The sequence below is a fragment of the Phycodurus eques genome, chromosome 16 (assembly GCF_024500275.1).
Source record: "Phycodurus eques isolate BA_2022a chromosome 16, UOR_Pequ_1.1, whole genome shotgun sequence".
Taxonomy (NCBI): domain Eukaryota; kingdom Metazoa; phylum Chordata; class Actinopteri; order Syngnathiformes; family Syngnathidae; genus Phycodurus; species Phycodurus eques.
This window is the reverse complement of record NC_084540.1, coordinates 2,076,389-2,093,687: the sequence shown is the minus strand read 5'-3', so window position 1 is coordinate 2,093,687 and position 17,299 is coordinate 2,076,389. Positions and strand designations below refer to the sequence as shown.

Below are 17,299 nucleotides of genomic sequence, written 5' to 3'. Positions count from 1 at the left end.
ATACACGGGAAATTACGGTAACAGCTACATGTACCGTATATATTCTGATTTTGTGTGTGTGTGCGTGCATGTGTGTATGTGTGTGTAAGCATGCTTGGCCACCAGCAGCCTCTCCGTTTGTCTTCTCTGTGTCCATTCTGGAGGTGCAGGAACGAGAGGAGCGCCAGGCACGTCGCCAAGGGAGGAGCGAGGAGGAGGGGGAGCAGGCGCCACCTGAATGATGACGTGGAAGAGAGTGAGAGAAAGAGGGAGAGATAGAGAGAAGGAGGGAGGGGTCTCCTATCGCCACTTCTCATTCAGTTTGAACAGCAGAGCAGTCGAGCCTCTGGTAAGTTCTTCATCTTCTTCTTCGGGTTCTTGGAAGGCGTTGAGGGAGGGGAAAGTGACGTCATATTTGATTAACATCAACTTGTCCTCACTACTAAGACAATTCATCGCACTATAAGAACAACTATGTCTCAGTGACATTTTTTTTCCACTACTGCCCTCCACTTCTGCTACGACTGTATGACATTTCTGCGGAGAACGATGAAGCTGCACTCGCAGAAGGTCTTCTTGCCAGCGCAGTTTGTTTTTCCGACTACTGTCTTCTACGAGGCGGCACGGCGGGCGACTGGTTAGAGCGTCTGCCTCACGGTTCTGAGGATCGGGGTTCAATCCCCGGCCCCGCCTGTGTGGAGTTTGCATGTTCTCCCCCGCGCCTGCGTGGCTTTTCTCCGGGCGCTCCGCTTTCCTCCCACATCCCCAAAACATGCATGCTGGGTTCATTGACAACTCTAAAATTGCCCGTAGGTGTGAATGTGAGTGCGAATGGTTGTTTGTTTGTATGTGCCCTGCCATTGGCTGGCGACCAGTTCAGGGTGTACCCGAAGATTGCTGGGATTGGCTCCAGCGCGCCCGCGACCCGAGTGAGGATAAAGCGGAATGGAAGATGAATGAATGAATGTCTTAAAAATGTCTTTGCACTGGTAGATTTTACTAGGGCTAATAGAACAACTACGTCTTACTAGTGCCATTTTTTTCCCCCCTCAACTGCCTTCCACTACTCTGACATTTCTGTGCAGAACAACTAAGGCGCACTAGTAGAATGACTGTTTTCTCGCTCGTGTAATTGTTTTACACTACTGCCTTCCAGTACTGTCTGACACTACTACTATCTACTGTATGAAATTTCCGCACACCGGTGGAATGACAGTCTTATTGGTGTCGTTTACACTACTGCCGACTGTCTATGACATTTCTTTCTCACATGGTGCACTAGTAAAACAATGTTCTTAGGAGTGAAAGACATTTTGTCCACTAATGCACAGTGGAACCTCGATTTAATGGCCTTCGGTTTAACGGACAGAAAATAGTGTGCAGTTGGAACTGAAAAACACCCCTTTGAATAAACTTGAAAACCTTTCAGACATTTTAAAGCTTTATATATATATATATATATATATATATATATATTTAGCTACAATAATTTTATACTGTACTGGGTGTTTGGAGGCCACAAAAAGTGCTTCAATTTAACAGACAACCCGTCCCCCTATTAGCCCGATGAATCGAGGTTCCACTTCTATGACATTTCTGCACACTAGTAGAATGACTTCATACTAATGAGAATTTTTCTACGTCTTAGGGCGCACTAGTAGAACGACTGTCTTACTCGGGATGTTCTTCCCGCTGCGTATTACTGTATGCAATAGTAGTACAACTAGAGTGCGCGAGTAAAACGACTTGGGTGCAGTGTTTAATCATGAAGTGATTCGAGTTGTTGTGTTTTAGCGAGAAGTGCTCATTTGACTTTCTCTGCGCCAGGAGCCCGAGCCCGAGTGCGTGCGCGGGTCAGAGGATGCGGTGGCGTGCGCACGGAGGTTCCGGCGCGGCGAGCGTGCTCGGACCCGCGCTCAAGACGCCCACGAGAATCTCCCGGAAGTGAGGCCGCGCCGGGGGGGTTCGGGGGGCAGCATGAAGCCCCTCCTGCCGTTCCTGCCGCTCCTGCTCCTGCTCGGCCCGCACGTGCGCTGCGCCCCCGCCAACAAGAGGCTCCCCAAAAGCGGCGCGGGCCCCCCGGGACCTCGGACCTCCGCCAAGCCCAAATGGGCGAGCGGTAGCACGGCGGTACCGGCGTCGGGCGCGGTCACGCAGCTGCGCGCCCCCGCCCTCCAACACGACACATGCCTGGGCTACTACGACGTGAGCGGCCAGTTCGACAAAGAGTTCGGCTGCAACAACACGGACCACCGCTTCTGTTGCGGCAGCTGCTTCCTGCGCTTCTGCTGCGCCGACCGCGCCAAGCGTCTGGAGCAGACCGTCTGCACGAACTACAACACGCCCGACTGGGTCAAGACGCAGCCTCCCTCGCCCGCGCCCACCGGGGACTCCTACGACCCCGAGTTGGACCGCACCAACACCACCGTCTACATCAGCTGCGGCGTGGTTGCGCTCGTGGTCGCCGTGGGGATCTCCGCCAAGGTGGCGTACGACAAGGCCACCAAGACCCCCCAGGAGATGAACGTGCACAGGTGGGCGTCTTAAAATTGAGGCCCGAGTCTTAACTCTGGGAATTATCGTGAGCTTTTTCCATCATTCATCACAACAACAAACTGAAAAATGTAATAAATTGATAACGTAATCTAATAACAAAAGAAATATTAAGCCATATGAAAAGCCAATGAGAATATCGATAGCGTATTTAAAAAGTCAACATTCTCATCAGTTGTAACATCACATAACTGAACCCAGATTTGATCCTGTTATTGACAATTTTCCCGAAGTGATAACGATACATGATGATATCATTTCAAGTGGAAAAAGGAAAGGCGTAAAAATGAATTCAGAAGAAAATTACATGTGGAGATTTCGAACAAGTACAAATCGCCAAAAAGCGTGACATCACGTGGCAAAATCGATTTTTGATTCAGTGGCGTCAACAATGTACTGTAAGCGATACTGATGCGTCACGATAACGATGCAAGCGATCAAGGAAAAACCTTATTGAAGAACAAAAATAAAGTCTAATCCATTTTATGCATGTTATAGGGAGACTAACAACATATTAAAAAGTCCAAATTGTCATACAGTGTGACATCTCTTGACAAGATTTGCTTTTTATCCTTTGGTATTGACAATTACGATACATCACTGTCGATACAAGTGTTCAAGGAAAAATGTATAGAACAACTTTAAAATGAAGTCCGATGAATGTCCCGTATGGAATATGGAGATTCACAACATATTCGCAATGAAGTGTGACATCTCATGAGGATATTTTGATCCAGTTGTATTGACAGCGTTCCTAACCGATAACGATATAGATCGATACGATTAATGGTATTAATGCAAGTGAGAGAGAAAACAAATAATAATAATTCAAGTCAGATACGAATTATATATGGAGATTCAGAACATATGAAAAAGTCCCAATCATCAAATCACACGACAACATCCGTATTTCATCCAGTTGTATTGACAATGTTTTGTAAGCGATAATGGTATGCAACGATATCAATGCAAGCGCGGAAGAAAAAACTTGACAATTCAATGACGTAACATCGACGAACCGTAATTTAGCGCTGTGGAGGTTCACTATATATATATGTACAGTGGGTACAGAAAGTAATCAGACCCCCTTCCATTTTTCACTCTCTGTTATATTGCAGCCATTTGTTAAAATCATTGAAGTGAATTTACTTCCTCATGAATGTACACACAGCACCCCATATTGACAGAAAAAAAGGAATTGTTGACATTTTTACAGATTGATGCAAAAAGGAAAACTGAAATTTCACCTGGATTTGGGGATCATCTGCCATTCCTCCTTGCAGATCCTCTCATATAGTGAACTCAGGTTCTGTCCATTTCTTCCAATCATCCTTGAGATGGTTCTACACCTTCACTGGAGTCCAGCTGTGTTTGATTATACTGATTGCACTTGATTAGGAAAGCCACACCCCTGTCTATAGAAGGCCTAACAGCTCAAAGTGCATGTCAGAGCAAATGAGAATCATGAGGTCAAAGGAACTGCCTGAAGAGCTCGGAGACGGAATTGTGGCAAGGCACAGATCTGGCCAAGGTTACAAAAAACATTCTGCTGCACTTTACGTTCCTAAGAGCACGGTGGCCTCCATAATCCTGAAATGGAAGACGTTTGGGACGACCGGAACCCTTCCGGCGTCCGGCCAAACTGAGCCATTGGGGGAGAAGAGCCTCGGTAAGACGGGTAAAGAAGAACCCAAAGATCACTGTGGCTGAGCTCCAGAGATGCAGTCGGGAGATGGGAGAAAGTTCTCGAAAGTCAACCATCACTGCAGCCCTCCACCAGTCGGGGCTTTATGGCAGAGGGGCCCGACGGAAGCCTCTCCTCAGTGCAAGACTCATGAAAGGCCGCATGCAGTTTGCTAAGAAACACCTGAAGGACTCCAAGATGGTGAGAAATAAGATTCTCTGGTCTGATGGGACCAAGATAGAAATGGTTGGCCTTAATTCTAAGTGGTATGTGTGGAGAAAACCAGGCACTGCTCATCACCTGTCCACTACAGTCCCAACAGTGAAGCGTGGTGGTGGCAGCATCATGCTGTGGGCGTGTTTTTCAGCTGCAGGGACAGGACGACCGGTTGCAATCGAAGGGAAGATGAATGCGGCCAAGTCCGGGGATATCCTGGACGAAAACCTTCTCCAGAGTGCTCAGGACCTCAGACTGGGCCGAAGGTTCACCTTCCAACGAGACAATGACCCGAAGCACACAGCTAAAATACCGAAGGAGTGGCTTCAGAACAACTCCGTGACTGTTCTTGAATGGCCCAGCCAGAGCCCTGACATCAACCCAATTGAGCATCTCTGGAAAGATCTGAAAATGGCTGCCCACCAACGTTCACCATCCCACCTGACAGAACTGGAGAGGATCTGCAAGGAGGAATGGCAGAGGGTCCCCAAATCCAGGTGTGAAAAACTTGTTGCAGCATTCCCAAAAAGGCTCGTGGCTGTATTCGCTCAAAAGGGGGCTTCAGCAAAAGGGTCTGAATACTTTTGGCTGTGTGATATTTCAGTTTTTCTTTTTTAATAAATCTGAAAAAATGTCAACAATTCTGTTGTTTGTTCTGTCAGTATGGGGTCCTGTGTGTACATTAATGTGGCAAAAAATGGGGGTCTGAATACTTTCCGTACCCACTATGTACGTAAAAATAACAAAAGCTGAAAATGAGATATGGAAGATCAAGATTGACAATCAGAATCAACAAATTTAGAAGTCACGTGACGATATCCACATCTGATCCAGTTCCGTCACCAGATTACGATACGCAATATTGATATTCCAAATCAACGTGAACTTAAAATTGACACTTTTAATGCACAAAAGTTCGTATGAAAATGGATGGGCAAAAAATGTGATGATCATCGAGTTCAGGCGTACATCTTCTACCGTGATCACATGTGCACCCACGCACGCACACGACGCGTGTGCGCGCGCGCGCGTGTCCAGAGGCGTCGAGAATGCAAAATGTCACCGATCGTGTTGCTGATGCTGACGTTTCGATAATGACAAAGAGTGTTGAGTCGTGGGGCTGGCTCATCTTCTTCACGAGCGCAGACATAAAAACACGGAAGACGCATCGACGACGTCGCCTTGGGAAGACACACTACTTTGCACAACACACACACACACACACTAACATACATTTGTCGTCAATGTGCAATTGCATTGTGCAGAAGAAAACCACAAAAGACAATAACTTAGTCATGCCTTGTATCTTTGTGATTGTGAAATTATTTAAACCCCAGTTTGGTTGATTCATTTGGAGAAGAAAATGGCTTTAGTCATGTTTTGTGCTATAGAAAGTGATTTAGTCATGTTTTGCGTTATTGTTCAGGTGAAGAAGATGACAGTCATGCTAGGTTTCGGTGAAGAAGACTACTTAGTCATGCTTTGTTTCAACAAAGAATGTGACTTAGTCATGCTTTTGTGTCATTATTTTGGGGTAAGAAAATGACCTCGTCATGTTTTGTTTAGTTGCTGTAGTGGCGAGGAAAAAAATGTAGTCATGTTTTTAGATCATCTACTGTAAGATATCCTTTATTGATCACCAGAAGGGAAATTCAGGAGTTAGCGGCGTAAAAAAAAAAAAAAAAAAATCAAAAATAATGACAATCATGATCATAATAATGACAAATAAAATGTTCTTTTTTTTCCATAGAAATATGTTAATAATTTTTAAACATTTGAAAACATGGAAATCAAAAGCCTGCTCATTTCTTAAGATTTACTTTTTTTGTCAACGTCAATGCATGTACTATTAATACGCAACATTTGGAAGACAAAAAAAAGCCCAAAAAGTGACTCTTCCCTATGAACCCTTTTCAAAGATTGTAGCAATAACATAAAGAAAACTAATGGACTTTGTTGCGGAAATGATATGAGAGGGGCACTTGCCAAGGAGAAAGGCAACAGCAAAATCCACATTCATTTACGGTAATATTTTATGGAATTTAATTATTTTAATAAATATATATATATATATATATCCGCAAAGGTTGAATCATGGCGACTGGACTGTTTGTGTTTGTTGAACAAACAAACAAGAACAGTGCAGTCGCCATGATTCAACCTTTGCGGATTACCATGACAGGGATGACGGAGAATCTACACAGAAAATCAAATATACGCTATAGCTCTTTTGAATTTGAAATAAAGCATTTTTGGGGGGAAATTAGGAGGTAATGTATGACACTTGCGGGGTTCCATACTTCCAAGAAGGTTAAGAACCACTGCTTGAGAGCAAACAAAGCGGCCTGTTGGTGGTCTCACTCAAGGTGTATTCCGTTTTTTTATTTCTTTTTTTGACCGTTTAGATGAAGAGTGCAATGACTTAGTCATGTTTTGTTTCAACGTTGTAGGCAAGAAAATGACCTGGGTATGTTTTCTTTCTTTGTTGTTGGGGAAGAAAACAGCTGAGTCGTGTTATGCGTCTTTGTTATAGTGGGAAAAAAACTTTGTTGTGCTTTTTTGTGATCGTTTTTGTCTCGAAAACAAGTTGGGTACGTTACACTTGCTTGTTGTTGGGGACGAAAACGGCTGAGTCATGTTTGGTAATTAAAAACACTACTTAGTCAGTGTTGACTCAAGAGTAGCCGCCAAGTTGAGCAGCGAACACTTTGACACTTGATAGCCCTCCCATGATGCATCACTGCTAAATGACTTGAAGTTCATCTGAGTCACTCGCCGTGTGATCAAAAGACGCACGCAACACACACTGTGGGAACAATTTATTTGGGACACGTACAGGAAATCGCTAGAACTGCTTCCCTTCTTAAAACATAATCCAGTCTCGTGCAACCGCTGATTGATTTATTGATTTATCGATGGAATGATTGATTGAGAGCTGTGTGTCACAATGCTTTTGTCCACGTGATGTTACAGTGCATCCAGAAAGTATGGACAGCACTTCAAGCACTAACCCTTACCGCATTTTTGTCCTGATTCCCTAATGGATTCAATCATTTTTTTCCCCCCTCAAAATTCGACCTGCAACACCGCATGATGACCATGTAAATTCTTTTTTTTTTTTTTTTTTTTTTTTTTTTAGATTTTTAATCTTTCATGACTAAGGATATAACATAACTACTACTAGCATTTCATTTGTTGTTTATTTATTAACGAATTGGAAAAAAAATCCCCAAAACCTTTTTCTTCACAAAATGTAGAAAAAGTTGAGAATTGAATCCGTTGTGGAATAAGGCCGTAACATAACAAAAATGTAAAATAGGGAAGCGCTGTAAATACTTTCCAGATGCATTGTAAACAAAAAATCTAATTAAATGAAAAATTTAAAAAAAAAAACTAATAAAACACATGTAATCAATTGTGAGAAGAAGGATGTAAAATAACTACGACTAAGATTTAGAATTTGGCAAAAATGTCTCCAATTTTTTTTTTTATCACAATTTTATGTGGTGTGACGTGTAAAAGTTTGAGGGAAAATGTGAATTGAATCCATTTTGGAATAAGTGAAAAAATATGTGGAAAAAGTGAAGTGCTGTAACTACAGTACATTTGAGATGTTTACCAAATGAATTGAGAACATGCAAAAGTAAAGCACTGTGAATAGTCGAGTGCACCCGGTAAGGAGTTATGGCGCTTCACTTTTAGAGATTTTTAGAATTTTAAGGAAAAAAATAATTGAATCCCCTCCCCCCGAAAAACATGTGCAAAAAGTTGAGTTTGCTGCTCGGCGCTATTACCAAAGCAAATGAGTCAAGTTATATTCCTTAAATTGGGTTCCGCTCTCTCAGCGAGTGATTGTGTGAGTGTTTTTGTGAGTTGGCGATTGTGTAAGCGAGTGAGAGGCTGAGCAGAATGTTGAGGCGCTGGCAGACCTTTCGCTTTGTGTGACCTTCAACGCACGACTAAACCGCTGAATTCTCTCCTTATTGATCAGCTTTTTGTATCCAGCAGAGAGCGAGGGAGATGCATTGCCTCCCTGGCCGAGTGCATACTGCGTGTGTGTGTGTGCGCGCACGTGCTGCGTGCGCGTGTGTGTCCGTGTTTGTGTGTGTGTGTGTGTGCGTATCTTCTCATGTTGCACTCACGTCACGGGGCAGACAGGCACAATTTGGCCAAAATAGAAGCAGCACAAGAACAAGATGTGATCACATGTCTGCCGGCCACTTCATTGGGTACACCCCGTCTCATGAGTTCAAATACAAAAAAAGATAAATGTCGCGATGCATTGCACAAAAAAATATCTGTAACTCATTCACTGGTGTGGAAGTTTCTATTAGTCAACTGGAATCTGCTCGCTGCCATGTATGAGTACATTTGTCAAGTACGTTTGTCAACGGGTAGGCGTGCAAGAGGGTCTTCGCTCAGTTTGTCAGTGAATATCAAGTTTGTAAACCACTGTAACATCGGAATGACATCGGTCCGGATTTAAGATCAGCACAGCTTTTTTGTAGAAGATAAGGATTAGGGGGTGAATCTCGGCTCGTCACGTCGATTATGAGGGAGAGTGATGCCAACACACCGGAAGTCGGATAACTTTAGGAACCTCACGCTCGAACATAGTACGTATATGTATGTTAGAAACCAGGGCCCGACCGATTCATCAGTCAGCTGATTTCATCGGCTGATTTGAGTCCTTTTCAAAATAGAGTTTTGCCAGTTAAACACCGATACAATCCTAATTTCTCATGAAGCAGTTAATGCTGTTAAGTGTAGGAGTCGCGCAGAATGATGTCCTCGCGCCGTTTGTCTCCTACGTCGAGCTCTGACTCCATTCCAATACGTGTTTTTCCTGAGCCGATGGCATGGTTGTCCCAGTCCCAGCGTCATTATAAAGGTACGTTCATCAGTTCGTTCATCAGTTTTTCTTCTGCATGTTTATGTACTTGAACATTCAGAGTTTCTTTTCTACCGAATATCGGCATCGGCCTCAAAAAAATCCATCTCGGTTGGTCCCTAGCATAAACGGTATGTGTCGCGGGAGGTAGCATAAAGTGTGTGTCACCATCGTGAGAAAAGATGATGCAGTTGATGGAGTGAATGGCGTGTGCCGTGTCAAAAAGTAGCTAACGTTCAGTTCAAACCATGCTGTGAGTAAGCGTCGCTCACAGTGTGTTGTGTACTTGTACATCTGTAAATAAATGATTATTTTATCATCAAACGCCACCGCTACAGCGACTCTTTCTTCATTGTGGTGTGCTGAGCGCGTCGTCTCCCGTACACTGCACACGGAAAAAAAAAAACAGTAAGCACGCAAATGAGCATTTTTATCGTCCTGTGTGGGCACTTTCGCATTAAAAAAAGCAATTATTCAGATGATAAAAATTGATACGTGTGTCCCCCGTTGGATGTTGTGGCCTGCGGGTGTCCTGCCATTGTTGTATTTCTGACCATTTGTGGAGCTTTATGTGTCTATTTGGCCTTCAAGGAACATCAAAGTAGGCTTGTGGTGTTCCTCAGGGCTTGCTTGTTTGCCCACTGTAGTTGACAGGAATCCCCTGACCGACGTGGATCCGTGTACCATCGAACCATCACAACACACAATATCGGGATGTTTTTTTTTGTTTTTTTTTTAATTTCCTACTCAGAGCCTTTCGCAAATCTCCTGCCTCGCTCGACAATTGTGGCCGACTGGGACGCCGAGAATCAGGCTGCCTGTTTTCGGCAAGGCGGACCTCAGCTTAACTGTTCTCCTCCTGGAAGTGAAACTCTATTAATACTCACGGAGGCTCCCAAAGTCACACACGCTCGTGGAAAATTGGAGTACGTGCTGGCTTTAGGTCCTCATTGACACACTTTCACAAAACATGCCGCTAATGACTTACACTTCAGCAACGTCCAGGACTTTCTACCTGGAACTTCATGTCAACACATTAGCACAGTCTTTCCTGGTCATTATTAGGACAAGGCATACAGTGTACTTCAAATTAGATAAATGCAGCGGCTGGCCATGTGTTAGTGTATGAATCCCCCTCGTAACGCCAACATTGTCAAATCACAATTGAATAAAATCAATCAATACCTGGACAAAATGCAATATGACGGCATGCAAATGTTCCACGACCATCATCTGAAACAGTTCGGAAACAGTATTCATCTTATAACAAAAACATTGAAAGAATAAAGAAAATACATCATACTCACCGGAGATGCCGATTATTCAATGTATTAACGTGTGCAGATCACAGCAGACGTGTTTTGCACGAGTCAAAGTTTCGCTCATACCAACCAATCATTGGACGGAAATATGCAGATGTCATTGGCCAGTTTGACAACTTAGAAATGGGATTGTTTTAATGAAACAATCTATTTGCTAATAAATTGGTGCCTTAACATAGGAGTTTAATTTGTTCTTTGAAAACACTCGTAGCTCAAAACTATTCACATCTCAAATCATTGTTTCCCCATTGAAATGAGTGGAAATGCCACCAATTGTAAAAAGTTACAAATGTTGTAACGTTTTTACAAAAATGGCATTGTAATAAAAACCTTATAAAAACATACAGTCATGACTTAATTCAACATAATGTAAAGAATGAAGACGGCGCATTGTAACTGATTCAACTAATTCATTTCGGCTCCTTCATGTGTGCTCTAATACAAGTTGTGCAGACAAACAAAGTTTCACAACGCAGATAAGTGACGCTGTAAATTGCAGTTATTTTAGTTGTTTTATTGCAGACGATAAAGAATATAGCCTGCTAGTATTGTCATATTTTCTGCCTACATGTGTTACTGCACTGTTTGTGTTTAAGTATCCGTCGCTTGAAGCGTTTGAACACGACCACATACTGTCGATGCATATTCGTTAGCCTGTCTCTGGCATTTGCCCTTCTGTGTTAGCATTTAGCTCGTGGACTTATGTAGTGGTTAAAGAGGTGTAATTGTCTTTGTTTTATGCTCAGTTTAACAGTAAACTGTAACTCAGAATGGCAATAAACAGCTTGAAGCCTCTTTTCAGCCAAACTACAGCTTGATGTGAAATGAGTTGAGTTCACTACCACCACGCAGCACTCATATCTCAAATGTTTGCTCGCCAGTCAAAGCCAAAAATCAGCTGAACAAGAGCTCCTATCGTGAAAAAGTCCTGAGTTGAGTCAGAGTTGAAGGTCCCTGAGTCAGCACTACTGATTGTGAAGGCGATGGGCAACACACAGATTTATTTGTAATAAATAAATAACAATTTCCGGACTAAAAAAAAGACGACGTTGCTAACCGTGTTAACCTGTTGTTTTCAGAGCGCTGGCGGACATCTTGAGGCAGCAGGGCCCCGTTCCCATTTCCCAGTACGAGCAAGACAACATGGACGCCATGATGAATGGGTCGCCCAAAGACGAGACGCCAGTCCGGACCTCCAAGAACGACTACACGCCCGTGCACGCCAACCATGGTAACTCATCTGTTTGTTGTTCGAGTGCAATATGTACTTGTACCCTCTTTTTCATGACTAGTAGAAACAAATGTGGCACACTAGTAGGATGAGTGCTACTATTAGTCCTCCTACTAGTGCGCTACAATGACAAAGACCTGAATAAATATGACATTTTCATGCCCTAGCGTGACTATGGTGCACTATTAGAACAACTGCGTCTTACTGACTGCCTTCCACTACTGTATGACTGCACACTAGTAGGACAAATACATGTTACTAGTGAGGCAACTAGTTTATTTGCCCTCACTAGGAGAACGCTGGCAAAACTATTAGGACAACTACATGTTGCTCGTGAGACAAAACTGACAACTGCGGAGTAATAATGTTAAGAGTTAACATTTAGCGTTTAGTGTAATGTCAAATGTTCTGCCTGTAATTCATATCTTTGTTGATGTAAGCGTTAAGGGACCAAAACAGGTATTTTATTCATTATATACAGTATTTTTTTTTAAATGAATCGGTCAGCGGAATTTCTTTAATCACCGCAAAAAATCCATGTCGGTCTGGCACTCGACATTTCTACACCCTCGGGCCGTGTTTCGCAACGTTGTTACATCAAGTGCAACCTCGAACCATATCGAGCTCTCCAAGTGCCACCGTGATGACCAACATTAAAATAAGTAGTAGGCCAAAGTGTGCATCTACTAAAACAAGGCAGAGGTTTTATTCCTCAAAAGTGTATTGATTATTGTAAGCTGCTGTGAAATGTTTCAGTTTGAACATTTTTTTTTTTTTTTTTTTTGTTATTCACTTTACAAGGTTTAACAAGGTAGTTGGGCCAAGCCCCTACCCAAGAGGCCTGCCTGATTTGACTACCAGGGGCGCTGCCCACTTATAGGGTCAAAAGTGGCGCAAGTAATGAGAAAAAATGTGGGTTGAATTGTCCTACGAGTGAGGACGGAGAGCATACTAGTACACGGATCGTAAACTGCATATTGAGTATGTGGAATAAACGCTCAAACGGCATCTTTTTATTGAAAGCCACGGGCGAACTGTGATCCTTTGGCTTTTCCCTTCAATCTTTCCCAGCACACCAGGGAGGAACACGACAGGTTAAACACGAGTCGTACGGCCGACTTTTAAATCTGCTTGGCGTGAACCCTCAAACTGGGATGCAAATGATTTTCTTCGCCCAAAAGTAGTTTTTCCACCGGCGCTCCGGGGATCAGTTCATTCGCTAAGTGCCCTACTAGCATGTCCCAGTTTCAACGGTGTCACATCCCTGAAACGTGACACTTTGATTGCCACGTGCATGCTAAAAGGCTAACGCGCTAATGTCATTTCTCGATGACTTCGCTTTGCAAGTGAAAACAACACGTGGACGATCTCATCAAAGAAAGGCATGATCTCTCCACCGGTGTTTTTTGGTTTTGTTTTGTTTTTTTGAGTAAACAAAAGGCCAATAGTGGCGTTCAAATTTTGACCCAAAAAATTATAATTTGTCTCCATAATTGTGCAAGGGTTTGAAAAATGAATTAAACGCATAAATGATATAAAATGGACTTTTTAACCGCTTGTCCAGTGTGAAATTAAACAAGCAAGTCAATCTTCTATTGTGAAAATGTGAAAACAAATGTGAATGTGCCTTCAAAATGTTGTCAATACAGTGGCAATATTAAATTGAATGTAAAGAATTTAAAGTGTTTTTGCCATATGTTTTGTTTCACTTCAATGGACATTGTGCTGCTCCTTCTGTTGTGCGTGCCTCGGCTGTTTGGGGGCTGTATGATACAGACATATGAATACACTGTACATGAAGGAGACGGTCACAATTGCTCAGTAAGATGCAGTGTTAGTCGTTCTTCGCAGACAATACAGGGAAACACCTGGGACTATTATATTGTCTGTCTACCCTGTGTCGCTAATTGTTGTGACGTGAGTGGAGTTCACTGCCAACATACGGGGGGGGGGGTCTCAAATTTTTGCTCACAAGTCAAAGCAAAAATTGGCATAATGTGTCTCCTTTAACATTTCTGGCCGAGCCGATCTTTTGTAAAAAGATAACTAAATATGAATGGAACGTTTGAAGGAAAAGCCTTGACTCATTTGCATAAAACCTTCACTCGAGCCTTCGCGCTCACGTATGTGTGAGTGTGTGCGTGGTATTGATTAGTGCTGTCTGGTCAAAGTCAAGCGTGTTTTTGGGGGTGTAATTGGCGTGCGCCCCCACACAGCATGTCTTCATTGTCTGGCCGCTCGGCTTCTCGATGGCTAAAAGGCGGAAGGCGTCCAAAGTGACTCAGTTCCTTCATTTAAAAAGCGCAAAAAGCAAGCAAGAACGAAATCTCCTCTAGCGCCTCCTCCACACTGTGATACGTAGCTCCCGTTGTGCAGGTGTATCTAATGAAGTGATAGCAATATTAACTTGCTGTGGTGACCAGCTAGTGTGTGTGTGTGTGTGTGTGCGTGTGCGTGCGTGTGCGTGCGCGCGTGTACGTACGTGTGTGTCAGCAGGGCATTACGGGATGGAGACAATTCGCAGCGGAGGTGCCGACATGCTGATCTCGTCAGGCTTCGTGACGCTCGGAAGAGGACACCTCAAAGGTAACAAAGTACAACAAGAATATTTGATTACGTTCCGAGAATTCTTAAATTAGCGGTAATCCTCGCATTTTGACACCGTGCTCCGTCGTCGTTAAATGGCTCGGGCTGATTTGCGCAAATTCCATAATAGGAGTTTGTCAAGCTGCGCGCCATGGAATTCATCCAAAATGGCTGCTTCAGACAAAGATGGCCGACTTCTTGTTCAAGTTCAGGCCTGAGTCCTTGAGACCTTTTGGTGTGTTCTGTTATGATTGACGTGTCCACTCAATTTTGTGTTGATGAGTGAAACATGTGACTGGGCATATTTTTTCCAACTTTGCAGGGGTTTCTATGGAGGGAATTTGCCCCAAATTGCTGCTTTTACCCAAAATGGCCATGTTTCTGTTCAATTTGGGTGCAATGGGTCCTTGAGACGCTCTGGTGGCTCCTGTTATTATAGCTATATCCAAACAATTGGATGTTGATTGGTGACACAGGTGACGGGTTCTAATTTTTTTCTAACTTACCGCAGGGTGCTACTGGCAAAATTAGCCCAAAATGGCTACTTCAAACCAAAGTTGCTGACTTCCTGTTTAATATCAGTCGCAGGTCCTGAGACTTTTTTTCTGCGTCCTGTGATGACAGACACGTCCGGCCAATTTCATCTCGGCTAATTTTTTTTCAAACTTTCCAAAGGAGCTCTCTTGAGGCAATTTGCCAGAAATTGCCGCTCCACACCAAAAATGCTGACTTCCTGTTCAATATTAGTCATGGCTCCTTGAGACTTTTTGGTGCGTCTGGCTATGATAGACATGTCCTCCCAGTTTAGGGTCAATCAGTGGAACTGGTGGCATGGGCAAATGTTTTAAGTATGTCCAATCTCACGGTAATAGTTGTAAATTATTATAATAGGAGTAGTTGTATATGTACTTGAATATGCGGTATGTTTGCGAGTGTAAAGAGATGTCGTGTATGTTTGTGAGTGATGTCTGAGAGCAAAGTGGCTTGAAGTGGCATCTTGCATGTGACAAAGTGACACTTCCTCAGTGGCCAGTGTGAATGCATCACGGCGCCATTGTTCTCTGGTCTGATTCATTAGCTTCTCATCCACACTTCGTTTTTTTTTTTTTTTTTTGTTCTGTCTTCTTTTTCTTCTTCTTCTTACAGCGCAGCACCCCATCGACGAGTCTGCGCAGATTTCCTGGCAGAACGAGCGGGACCTCCCCGTCTCATACGGTATGTCCCAAAATTGTCCTCAAAATGTTACCCCACTGTGCTGGACCCCTTGCTCATGAATTAAAAAAAAAAGGTGCTGTCCATACTTATACTGTAAAGTGTACTGCCTTGAGATACACGTGAGCTGACCAAATTTTCTTTGCCTTGATTTGTGAGATTTTGAGGTACGAGCGCTGTATGGTGGCAGTGAAATCCACTCAATTCTCTCCACTCAACAAGACAACAAGAAGTCGTTTGGCAAATAGTGAAAAATTCTTCAAAAAAGAGGCTTCAATGTGTTTGTTGCCACTCCCATTTAAAGTTTAGAGACTAAACATAAAGCAAAGAGAATTGCTCCTTTTGTATATATATTAAAAAAAAAACAGAGCTTTAAGTCTGCTTATCTTAATACTAACAAACAATGCAAAATGCCATAGATGGGCTAAACAGTAGAGCAACACGTAGACATACAATATAACAGTACACCAAAGCAGATATTCTTTATCCTTTGTGACGAAAGACTAATATTACTGCGGTTTACAGAGTTGTGACCAATATCCCCAGGTATGTCTGTATTATACTGCCCCTTGGTGGTCAAGGTTAGCACACCAGAAGGAGCACCACTATGACCATTAAATTGAAGGGGGGGGGGGGGGGGGGGGATGTGTGTTTAATTCTTTACAATCTATTTAATTATGTCATTAATGGATGTTTTTATGAAGAAAAATATAATACAGGTGTGAATGTGAGTGTGAATGGTTATTTGTTTGTGTGCCCTGCGATTGGCTGGCATACCCAGCCTCTCGCCTGAAGATACATGGGATAGGCTTCAGCACGCCTAGTGAGAATAAGCGGTATGGAAAATATACTTTTAGTCAAGGTACTTTTATTGTCAATTCTTCAATATGGGTAACACATACAGAGGGTTGAAATTCCGGTACTCAACGCCCCGCGGTGCTACAAAATAATATCAATATCAAAGCTAAATAAACTACAGTACAACCCCAGTTCCAATGAAGTTGGGACGTTGTGTTAAACATAAATAAAAACAGAATACAATGATTTGCAAATCATGTTCAACCTATATTTAATTGAATACGCTACAAAGACAAGATATTTCATGTTCAAACTGATAAACTTGATTGTTTTTAGCAAATAATCATGAACTTGGAATTTTATGGCTGCAATACGTTCCCAAAAAGCTGGGACAGGTGACAAAAAAGACTGAGAAAGTTGAGGAATTGTCATCAAACACGTGTTTGCAACATCCCACAGGTGAACAGGCTCATTGGGAACAGGTGGGATGCCGTGATTGGGTAGAAAAGGAGCTTCGCTGAAATGCTCAGTCATTTACAAGCGAAGATGGGGCGAGGTTCACCTCTTTGTGAACAAGTGCGTGAGAAAATAGTCGAACAGCTTAAGGACAATGTTCCTCAACGTACAATTGCAAGGAATTTAGGGATTTCATCATCTACCGTCCATAATATCATCAAAAGGTTCAGAGAATCTGGAGAAATTACTGCATGTAAGCGGCGAGGCCGAAAACCAACACTGAATGCCCGTGACCTTCGATCCCTCGGGCGGCACTGCATCAAAAACCGACCTCGATGTGTAAAGGATATCACCGCATGGGCTCAGGAACA

The 17,299-nt window shown here is 43.0% G+C and overlaps 1 protein-coding gene across 1 annotated transcript in view; it reads left to right on the top strand.

Moving 5' to 3' along the window:
* Positions 1–305: 305 nt before the first annotated feature.
* Positions 306–17,299, top strand: part of LOC133415429 (protein shisa-6-like) — a 40,109-nt gene continuing 23,115 nt past the window's right edge. The window contains exons 1-5 of the mRNA XM_061701484.1: positions 306–328; positions 1,807–2,513; positions 11,725–11,876; positions 14,373–14,462; positions 15,609–15,677. Of these exons, the coding sequence (XP_061557468.1) occupies positions 1,957–2,513; positions 11,725–11,876; positions 14,373–14,462; positions 15,609–15,677 (868 nt within the window). The 5' untranslated portion in view covers positions 306–328; positions 1,807–1,956. The remainder of the gene's footprint in view (positions 329–1,806; positions 2,514–11,724; positions 11,877–14,372; positions 14,463–15,608; positions 15,678–17,299) is intronic.